Raw genomic sequence first — 11,513 nt, forward strand, 5'->3', positions numbered from 1 at the left:
GCTCTAGCAACTGAGCAATTGGGATCCCTAGTTAAACATAGAAACAGGGATAAACTCCATCCTTATGACTATTTTTTTTTTTAACCTGATAAATGTAATGATTTGAAAGAGTGTGTCTTTTTTACGAAACCCGCCGAAACCCTGCGAAACCCGACGAATCCCGACAAAGTTATGGGAAGTAGGTGGCAGTGGGGAGTGAAACTAGAACTCAGGGAAGTGTACACCATTGGGGAGTGAACCTGGGACTGGGTTTTGGCGGGTTTCGTAAAAAAGAACTAGTGCTTTTTTACGAAACCCGGCAAAACCCGACAATATCCAGCAAAGTTATGGGAAGTAGACAACTGTGGGGAGTGAACCCGAGACTCAGGGAAGTGTACACCAGTCGGGAGTGAACCTGAGACTAAGGTTATCGGCCGGTTTCGGCGGGTTTCGTAAACAAGAATTAGTGCTTTATTACGAAACCCGCCGAAACCCGACAATATCCGGCAAAGTTATGGGAGTTTGGCAACAGTGGGGGGTGATCCTGGGAATCAGGGCAGTGTACACCAGTAGGGAGTGAACCTGGGACTGTGTAAAAAGGATATCAGTGGGAAATAAACCTGGGACTAAAGGGAGATGGATACCATTGAAAGTTGAAGGTGGATATGGGAGTTGAGTACCAGAGGAGAATGAACCTGACACTATAGAAGGTGGGCGCCAGTGGGGAGTGAACCTGGGACTCAGGGAATTGCACACCAGTGGGGAGTTAAACCTGGGACTGTGTAAAAAGGATATCAGTGGGAAATAAACCTGGGACTAAAGGGAGATGGATACCATTGAAAGTTGAAGCCGGATATGGGAGTTGAGTACCAGAGGAGAATGAACCTGACACTATAGGAGATGGGCGCCAGTGTGGAGTGAACCTGGGACTATGTAAACAGGACATCAGTGGGAAATAAACCTGGGACTAAAGGGAGATGGATACCATTGAAAGTTGAAGCGGGATATGAAAGTTTGGTACCAGAGGACAATGAACCTGACACTATTGAAGGTGGGCGCCAGTGGGGAGTGAACCTGGGACTATGTAAAAAGGATATCAGTAGGAAATAAATCTGGGACTAAAGGGAGATGAATACCATTGGAAATTGAAGCCGAATATGAGAGTTTGGTACCAGAGGAGAATGAACCTGACACTGTAGGAGGTCGGCGCCAGTGGGGAGTGAACCTGGGACTATGTAAACAGGATATCAGTGGGAAATAAACCTTGGACTAAAGGACATGGATACCATTGAAAGTTGAAGCCGGATATGAAAGTTTGGTACCAGTGGAGAATGAACCTGACACATTAGGAGGTGGGCGCCAGTGGAGAGTGAACCTGGGACTCAGGGAATTGCACACCAGTGGGGAGTTAACGGGGAATATGTATAAAGGATATCAGTAGGAAATAACTCTGGGACTAAAGGGAGATGGATACCATTGGGAGTTGAAGCCGGATTTATTTCCCACTGATATCCTTTTTTAGATATTCACAGGTTAACTCCCCACTGGTGTGCAATTCCCTGACTCCCAGGTTCACTCCCCACTGGCGCCCACCTTCTATAGTGTCAGGTTCATTCTCCTCTGGTACCCAACTCCTATAGCTCGGCTCGGATACTCACAGTTGTCCATCTCCCACAGTCCCAGGTTAACTCCAAATTGGTGTGCACTTCCCTGAGTCCCAGGTTCACTCCACACTGGCGCCTATCTCCTATAGTGTCAGGTTCATTCTCCTCTGGTAGTCAACTCCCATATCCAGCTTCAACTTTCAATGGTATTCATCTCCCTTTAGTCCCAGGTTTATTTCCCACTGATATCCTGTTTACATAGTCACAGGTTCACTCCCCACTGGCGCCCACCTTCTATAGTGTCAGGTTCATTCTCCTCTGGTACCAAACTTTCATATCCAGCATCAACTGTCAATGGTGTCCATCTCCCTTTAGTCCCAGAATTATTTCCTACTGATATCCTTTTTACATAGTCCCAGGTTAACTCCCCACTGATGTGCAATTCCCTGAGTCCCAGGTTCACTCCCCACTGGCGCCCACCTTCTATAGTGTCAGGTTCATTCTCCTCTGGTACTCAACTCCTATAGTTCGGCTGGAATACCCACAGTTATCCATCTCCCACAGTCCGAGGTTAACTCCCAATTGGTGTGCACTTCCCTGAGTCCCAGGTTCACTCCACACTGGCGCCCATCTCCTATAGTGTCAGGTTCATTCTCCTCTGGTACTCAACTCCCATATCCACCTTCAACTTTCAATGGTATCCATCTCCCTTTAGTCCCAGGTTTATTTCCCACTGATATCCTTTTTACACAGTCCCGGGTTCACTCCCCACTGGTGTACACCGCCCTGATTCCCAGGATCACCCCCCACTGTTGCCAAACTCCCATAACTTTGCCGGATATTGTCGGGTTTCGGCAGGTTTCGTAATAAAGGACTGATTCTTTTTTACGAAACCGGCTGATAACCTTAGTCTCAGGTTCACTCCCGACTGGTGTACACTTCCCTGAGTCACGGGTTCACTCCCCACAGTTGTCTACTTCCCATAACTTTGCTGGTTATTGTCGGGTTTCAGCGGGTTTCGGCGGGTTTCGTAAAAAAGCACTAGTTCTTTTTTACGAAACCCGCCAAAACCCAGTCCCAGGTTCACTCCCCAATGGTGTACACTTCCCTGAGTTCTAGGTTCACTCCCCACTGCCACCTACTTCCCATAACTTTGTCGGGATTCGTCGGGTTTCGGCGGGTTTCGCAGGGTTTCGGCGGGTTTCGTAAAAAAGACACACCAGATTTGAAAAGATTCTAGTATTGCTTACTTTAAAAGAGATGAGATTTTATGGATGAAAATACAAAAAAGTACAAAATTAAAAATGTGTTTAACAACAATAGTAGTGATAAATAAGCACAAACTAATTTCAATACTATTATAATTCAACAAATTAGTAATAAAAATCAGTGTAAAATTTTTATTGGAGCAGGTAATTGATGCAAAATCTCATTGCCACGATTAAGGAATGTTTAAATTTCTACGTTTGAAATAATTTGCACTTGCACTTTTCCGAACTGAACTTTACTGTATACTTTCAACATATCCATAACAAACAACATATTATGTGTACTTGCACTTTTCCGAACTGAGCTTTACTGTATACTTTCAACATATCCGTAACAAACAACATATTTACAATTTTCACTGGGAGCCCGAGTCACATAGCGGTTACAGCTATTTAGATGGAAGCACATAGGACTGTAACTTGTAACCAGCTTAAGACAAAGTGAAAACTAAGCTGCTAGAAGCAGTGGACGGTAAAAGTTATTGAACAAAAATGAGCAAAATTGCTTTAAAAAAATAAGAGGGAGGCTTCAATAAAGAAAGATTTTGTGAAGTATTTTGTTCTTTTTTGAAGCTTTTTACTTATTCAGGGAGTCCAGATAGCTCAGTTGGTAGAGCACTCGCTTCACACACAAAGGGACCGTGATTAATCCTGGGTGCAGTCAGGATTTTTTATTGACTCCCCAGTCCACCCAGCAGTGAATGGGTACTGAATGGGTACGGATAGTACTTTGCGATAGACTAGCATCCTATCCAAAGGATAGCAAGTAATTGCTATTGTCCATTTCACGCTATAGAAACTGGGATTAACTCCAGCTCCATGGGTCGAAAAACTGTGAAGGATTACATTTTACTCATTTATGTTCAATAGTTTTTATAGTTGTAACCAGCTAAACAACGGAGGAAATTATCACTAGAAATATAGAAAGTCACTTCCAAAGTTAATTAGACAAAAATGAGTAAAACAATTTCAAAAACGGACAGGGAAGCTTTAATAAAGAAATATTTTGTTCTTCTTTCAAAGCTGTTTTACTTGTTTTTGTTCAATAGTATTTATTGTTGTAATTAACTAAACAACCGAAGAAGTTATGGCTTGAAAGAAAGTCAGTCCCACAGTTAAAAGGTTCACAGGCTCAGATCCTTCGGTTTTCTCTCGACTTGTTGTTGATAGTGTGAAAAAGTAATCATAACAAGCTGTCATCTGCATTTTTTGCGGCTGCAAATATCAGGGCGATCCGCAAATTTTGGCAAATTTCCCAAAATTGGCAAATCGTGGCAAATTCTGGGGAAAAAAAAGAACCGAAAACAATATAACGAAAAAAAAAGTGCGAAACTTGAGAAATGTTGCAACTTTGCCTGGGCCCAAACCAAGGGAAGCTACTCTCTATGGATAATGATCCTTAAAAATCTTTGTAACAACGCTATTCACAGTCATTAATAGATGTAGCCTCCTTAAATGTAATAAATTGTCTTTCATATATATTTTTTTCTGTATCGCGTGTTAATTTTTACTGAAACGCTTAGTTCTCCTCGGCAAATTTTTTTGCAAATTTTGGTCTTTTTGGCAAATTTCTTGGCAAATTTTGGGGGTGTTTTGGCAAATTTTGGCAAATTTTAGATCCCAATTTGGCAAAAAATGCAGATGACAAAACAAGGGTATCACTGAACTCTTCGTTGTCTCAATTCTGCCATGAGATCCTCGTCTTTCACATCCAGAACATCTCCAAAATCAGCAGGTTCTTGTAGCACGGGTAGATTGAACGGTTCATCATCCTCTTTAAAAGTCTGGGTACCTGCATTAATAATAATAATAATACATGACATTTATAACGCGCATTTTCATCACTGGGTGATGCTCAATGCGCGAAACAATAATACAGTGACATTATTATACAAATGAAACATTATAAAACTACATCAACATAATATTATCATTATACAACAATGTAATAACTAAACATAAAGTCATTAATACAAGATATGTTATAATACATCCACATGCTATGTCAAATACGGAAATAATATAAAATAATGATATAATAACATAAACTAAAATAACATTCATATTGGGGTCAAATTACAAAGATGCATTAATCAAGATGTGTTTTAACAAAGAGATGGTGTTTTAACTTTGATTTAAATATTGATAAGGACTGCGCTTCTCTTATTCTTTTAGGAAGAGAGTTCCAGATGGAAGGTCCGACGTGACTGAACGATCTGCCGCCGTAAAATTTATATTTATATTTATTTGTAACAATTAATTTTGTAGAATCTAGTGCAGAACGTAGACTCCTCGTTGGCTTATAAGTTTCTAAAAATTCAGTAATATACAATGGTGCTTGATCATTAAGGCACTTATAGCACAATACTGCTAGTTTGAATTCGATTCTCACTTTAACTGGTAACCAATGCAGCTCATACAAAAGTGGCAACGAGTAGGATGTTCTCTTCTTTCTTAAAATCAATTTAGCAGCCGCATTCTGGATACTTTGAAGGCGTGATATTTTATCGTTGCTTACATTCGAGATTAACGAGTTACAGTAATCTATTTTAGATAGTATGAAAGATGTTATTAGTTTGCATGTTACTTCTCTTGTTAGGAAAGGTCTAACTGACGCAATTCTTTTTAAGCCTATTGTCAAACTTCTACATAGAGAATCAAACTGTGCCTGCATAGTCATATGTTGATCTAGCATTACCCCGAGGTTTTTCACACACGTTGAGAGGTTAATTGTGCACCCATTTATATTTAGAGTAAACTTCAGAAAATCATCTTTCAAAACACTTTTTCTACCACACACCATCACCTCTGTCTTTTCATTATTCAGCTTTAACTTGTTAATTTCCATCCAGCATTTAACATCTCTAATACAGTCTTCAACACGGGTATTAATGATGGGATATTACTAGGGATATCGCTTACATAGATCTGAGTGTCATCAGCATAGAAATGATACATTAATTTATTTTTAACAAAAATATCCGAAAGAGGTTGAGTATAAAGAGTAAAAATAACAGGACCAGGACAGACCCCTGCGGAACGCCGTAATTTAGAGGAAATGTTTCTGATACTGCGCCATCGATCAGAACCGACTGAGATCTTGATGTTAGGTATGATTTAAACCAACTAAGCGCAGTGTCTCTTATTCCAAAAGTAATTTCTTATCGTTTAATAAGTATCTCGTGATCAATGGTGTCAAATGCAGCCGAAAGGTCCAACATAGTCAATAAACAGACATGATTTTTGTCAATACTATTAAGAATATCAGTGCATACTTAAATAAAGAGAGATCAAATATGAATCATTCTGTATATATAGGTTGTCTGGGTACTAGAATTTAAAAGAGGTGGAATAAATCATTCTGACTGTAAAAGTTGTCTGGGTACCTGGATTAAAATGAGATCAAATGAATCATTCTGACTGCAAAAGTTGTCTGGGTATCTGAGTTCAAAAGAGATCAAATGAATCATTCTGACTGCAAAAGTTGTCTGGGTATCTGAATTCAAAAGAGATCAAATGAATCATTCTCTATGTAAAAGTCTGGATATCTGATTTCAAAAGAAGTCAAATGAATCATTTTGTGTGTCAAAAAGTTGTCTGGGTAATTGAATTCAAAGAGATTAAATTTGAATAATTCTACACATGCGCTGTCTGGGCATCTGAAATCAAAGAGGATCAAATGAATCATTCTGTATGTAAAAGTTTTCAGTGTACAAGAATTCAAAAGAGATTATATATGAATCATTCTGTACACACATGCTAAGGGGGAACGGTAGCTCAGCTGTATGTCTTTTCTTCATACCCGAAAAAGTACAGAGTTTGACTATCCGCCACACTGTGTGGCAATGAACAAGATGCATCGTCCTAGCTCACTTTGCAGCACTGCACTGTGGCTGATGCCTAGGTTAAACCAGTCTTTCCTTGGAATAGACCCTAAAGACAAATTTCCCCTTGAAGATTCACTTTATTCATCTTATCTATGTTATATTTAATCATTTTATTTATTTATTTATATTTTTTTTATGTATGGGAATTACGTTGTCATATAGATTTGAGATGCCTCTTTTTAAACAAGAAGACTCTTAGAGTGTTAAATGAGGAAATCAGGAATTAAGTAAACATCCCCAAGGTAAGTAAAATGGTGGCCTCAGAAGACAGGAATGGATAGGACATATAAGAATGTCAAACAACAGCCTCCAATGTATGGCACTAATGTGAGCACCTGATATCAAGAGAAAGAGAAGAAGACGAACAGAAACATGGATAGATGAGAAGGAAAGGGGCAAAACGGGTTTTACATCCTGGAGAGAGGCCATTGCTACTGCAGCTAACAAGACAGTCTGGAGAAGACGTTAAGTCTCCGCAAGAGGAGATGGAATAAGTCAACAAAAATGGGAAAAAAAAGTCATGTTATCATATTTTAAAAAAATCATTGAGCTTTTATATAAATATCCACTAAACATGCTCAAAGCGCTTTACAAGGGGTCCTTGATCAACAGCAACATGTAACATGTAGAACGAGACATGACGTTTGTTAGGCGATATTACAAAATTTTTTTTCCGACAAAGACAATGCTGTTAATGGCCAGGTACTCATTATAAACCTGAATACGGTGAGAGAATGTGAGTAAAGAGCCTTTTCCAAGGACTCAACTAAGCGCAAGGCTCAAACCCAGGACCTTCCAATCCAAAAGCAGGTGTCATACCACAAGATCACATAGCCACACATATACATGTTGACATGTTATCAATCACATTGTAATCTGGTTCACCAGCTTAACAAGTATTTGGTAATCATTTATTAATCATATCAAATGAGGAAGACAAAAAAGTGATTTACCTTGATTGCATCTGTTTTTATTGTCAATACTTATTTTTTTCTTTCCTTTTCCAGTTTTACCCGCTGACTGACTATCACCAACATCAGCTGGTAGATTGTTCTGCAAAGATAATGCTTTTTCTATCCCTTCAATCATTTCTTGTTTATTGGAAACAGCAACGGCAAGCAGTACAACGCATACAAAAATATTGAATGAAATTCCACACACTGCACTTGTGATTGGCCAGTAATGAAGAAGATATCTGAAAAAGAAATTTTTAAAAAGTTATAACTCCATAGCAGTTCGCATTCTTCCTCCCCTTATTCCATATTTTAATGAATTCCTTTTACCAATCTTGATGTCCAGAATTTATAAATTTCTCTAATTATTTGTACAGGTTTCAAATGTTCCTCGTTTTCCCATATTCCTCGTTTAAAATAGTTTGTCCAAGTAAATACAACGAATATGTGTTACACTGTAGTAAAGCTAGCAAGAAATATGTTTTCGAAACAAGTAAAATATAGTAGTGGTAAAAGTGATTATACCACAAAATGACAAAGCTGACTAAAATAAGCCAGTTTTAGAGAGAGTCCTTTAAAAAATTGTTTGTTTTCTGTGGGGTTTTTTGTTATTTTTTGGGGAGAGTGGGGGGGGGGGGCGTTCTTTTTATTTTTGTTTATTTTTTGTCAGTGATAACAAGCCTCACGTAAGAGAAAGTTTTATGAGAGTTTCAGTTTCAGAGTATTTTAATAATTTTGGATTGGTCCATGTTATACATTTGGAGATGTAATAGGCAGTCTTAATCATTCCTTCTTTGTTTGTTTGTTTATATTGGCCGTCAGAGAAGTCAAGAATATGTATAATAGAAATGAATGAAGCAAAGGGGAGGTTGCAAAAGAAACTTGAATTGTACACGTTAACATTTTGAGATAATTAGCATAAATGCTAAGAAACTTTTTACGGATTTGAACATAACTATCAAATGATTTGGACCATAGTCAAATGAGAGAGAAAGACTTTTAAAAACCTCATGATTATTTAAACAAACTTACTTAAGCCCTGTGAACTTGGCATAAAACTTGAGCTGACATGAATAGATCTGAATAAGGTGATTCTGTACCTCAATAGTTGCTCCAACTGATGGGTGATACTGCAAGGTAAATAAATGCAAAAAGCAGTATACTATAAGAATGGTAGCTTTGACATAATGATTTCTTTTTTTGTTGTTTTTTTTTGTGTTTTTTTTATATGGGTTTTACACAATTTTTGATCAGTGCAATTCCAGTAAACCCAGAAAGTTAAATAATTAGAAATTTAAAAGATCATAGCTATATCTCCACTCACATAAATCCAAGATCTGAACAAGTGTGAATGAAAGGTGCCAGACAATGCAAGAAAGGAAAATACAAGAAAAAAACTTCCTCAACTGGGGATCGAACTTCAGACCCCTTGATTACCGGTCAGACATACTACCAGCACGACACAACACAAACATCATCTCATGTTCAATGTTTGTGTTGTGTGATGCAAGCGAGGGTTCACAACGTAAAACGTGCACCCTTGTGAAGAATATAGGAATTAAAATTGACCCAACTGTCAGGGACCTTCATGGTGTAATGGTAGCACGTCTGACCGGTAATGAAGAGGTCTGAGGTTCGATCCCCAGTCGGGGAAGACTGATTTTTTGAGATGTTTTTTTTTTCTCTTGTATTTTTCTGTCTTGCTTTGTCTGGCACCTTTCCTACACACTTGCTCAAATCTTTATCTTACACCAATGCCTGCTCCATAATTTCTCAATTTGACATAAATCCAAGAGAAATTTGAGCTAAAGGAAATAATTTAAACAGGGAAAAGAAGTAGAAATAAATACCAAAACCTATTCTTGTACCGATTTCGGACCACCAAGTCCCACCTGGATAATCGTTGTCGTCATCATCATCATCATCATCATCATCATCATCATCATCATCATCATCATCATCATCATCATCATTGTATTGGTTTTGAACAATGTTTTACAGAGAAGTCATAACAACCACACAATAATAATATATTTATGTTAAAAACCAGAAGAAATATATTGCCACACACTTCGAGTATGGTCATAGAAATTGTAGAAGAACATATGTGACCCTTTGCCTCAAAACGGTATCAAGTCGGGATGGTTAAGATGTTGAAAATTGAATTTATAGCCAGAAATATCAGATTTGTGTTGAGTTTGTATGTTTTATTGATGAGAATGGATACCATATTTTAGGGTGCTGATGCCAACAGTTTATATTTTTGACCAGTTTTAACATTAAATTCACCTTTTAAGCATCTGGTTCATTCCAACATAATACCGTTTTGAGATGAATGGTCACATATATAAATGCTGTATTTAATCAAGAATCAATTCACAAATCAAATACTTACAAAATCGTCAGTAAAAGTGGAGAACATTTCAACAGTGATTTTTTGCTTTTCATCATAGAACCCAACAAAGTAAAGAGGGCTCCAGAAAAACAGATTCAATACCCGCATCGGTAAGGACTTATACTTGTACAATGCCTATTTAGATTCATAAGGGAAGGAAAAGGAAAAGAGAAGAAAAAAAAATGAATTCATAATTATCCTATTTATGCATTTGTGTACAAAACTTTTTCGTATTTCATCATTTCCATTGCTCTTTACAACAATGCTTCATTTTATTTACACATTTCCCTCGCAGACAACACAGAACCATATTTCAATTTCGCTGAGAAAAAATTGCCTAGTAATACTCATTTTGTGCAAGGAAACTGAAAACACCTATCAATGCCAACATGCATGCGCTCATACATATAGTGCAGCTATGCTCTGCAAGGGGATGGGGGGGGGTGTGAGGGGGAGGGGATTTTCTTTCTATCGTGTCCTTTGTGATTTTTAATATAAATCAAAATAAAAAATAACAAATTACAAAAGTGTTTAATCAAAGAAATTTGGTAAAGCACCCAACTGACTAAACATCCTTCTTTTGGTCTTTTCATTTTGAACTTCACATATTTTGTGACCTTTTTGTTAACCCAACAGGTTTATAGGGTTTCTGAATCTGATAAAAGGTCTGGTGGAAAGTATTCTGGCTTAGACCAGTAATCCTCTGACACACATTCTTCCGCTCAACTCTAAGCAACCGTGACACATTGTACAGTCATCTGGAACAACTACAAAAAAGTAGTCCTTCAAGGACATTAGGCTCATGGAAGCGTAGTTTTTCCTGGTTTATGTTGCGTGAAACAGACAATAGCAATGGCTTGCTATCATTTAGATGGGATACTGGTCTATCGCAGAATATTTTCCCCAAGATCTAACACTACTGGATGGACACGGGAGTCAGAAAAAATCTCAACCTCACCCAGGATTGATCTTAGTCCCTTTGCGTGTGAAATGGGTGCTCTTCCAACTGAGCTATTGGGATCCCAAAGGAACAACAACAAAGGCTGCCCAATCTTTACGTTATAGCAAAAGAGCGCAGGGCTAGATCTCAGCTGGTCACATATTTCATTTAAGAAAGAAAACCAGTGTCCTTTTAAGAAGATAGAGAAACAGATATAAATCTCAAATGTACGAGCCTGATACTAATAGCTCAAAAAAACGTAAATAAATTAGATAAATTTGACATTTTTAAAAACCCACAACAGTTGCACTTACTGCTCTTTTTGATGTTGCAGAAACGTGGTAGTAACGATCATACATTCGCAAAACAACCATAAACATACCTGAAAAAATGAGGGTTTTGGGGTTTTTTCAAATCAAACATGAGTATCTATATACTTATAATCTGCTTACAAATTCAAAAATATACTTGCAAGTCTTGAACAACA

The 11,513-nt window shown here is 37.9% G+C and overlaps 1 protein-coding gene across 3 annotated transcripts in view; it reads right to left on the reverse strand.

Moving 5' to 3' along the window:
* Positions 1-2,960: 2,960 nt before the first annotated feature.
* The window catches only part of LOC144963406 (seipin-like), a 20,633-nt gene continuing 12,080 nt past the window's right edge, over positions 2,961-11,513 (reverse strand). The window contains exons 4-9 of one of the 3 annotated variants that reach the window (XM_078897395.1): positions 11,341-11,408; positions 10,087-10,221; positions 8,724-8,821; positions 7,692-7,933; positions 6,238-6,347; positions 4,422-4,643 (exon numbers count right to left, since the gene is read on the reverse strand). In XM_078897395.1, the coding sequence (XP_078753521.1) occupies positions 4,557-4,643; positions 6,238-6,347; positions 7,692-7,933; positions 8,724-8,821; positions 10,087-10,221; positions 11,341-11,408 (740 nt within the window). In that variant the 3' untranslated portion in view covers positions 4,422-4,556. Of the gene's footprint in view, positions 4,644-6,237; positions 6,348-7,691; positions 7,934-8,723; positions 8,822-10,086; positions 10,222-11,340; positions 11,409-11,513 lie in introns of all 3 variants that reach the window. The other 2 variants (XM_078897396.1, XM_078897397.1) reach the window with 2 other exon arrangements.

This window comes from Berghia stephanieae, chromosome 1, assembly GCF_034508935.2.
Source record: "Berghia stephanieae isolate SIO BIC M18660-M18661 chromosome 1, UCSD_Bste_1.3, whole genome shotgun sequence".
NCBI classification, from domain to species: Eukaryota; Metazoa; Mollusca; class Gastropoda; order Nudibranchia; family Aeolidiidae; genus Berghia; species Berghia stephanieae.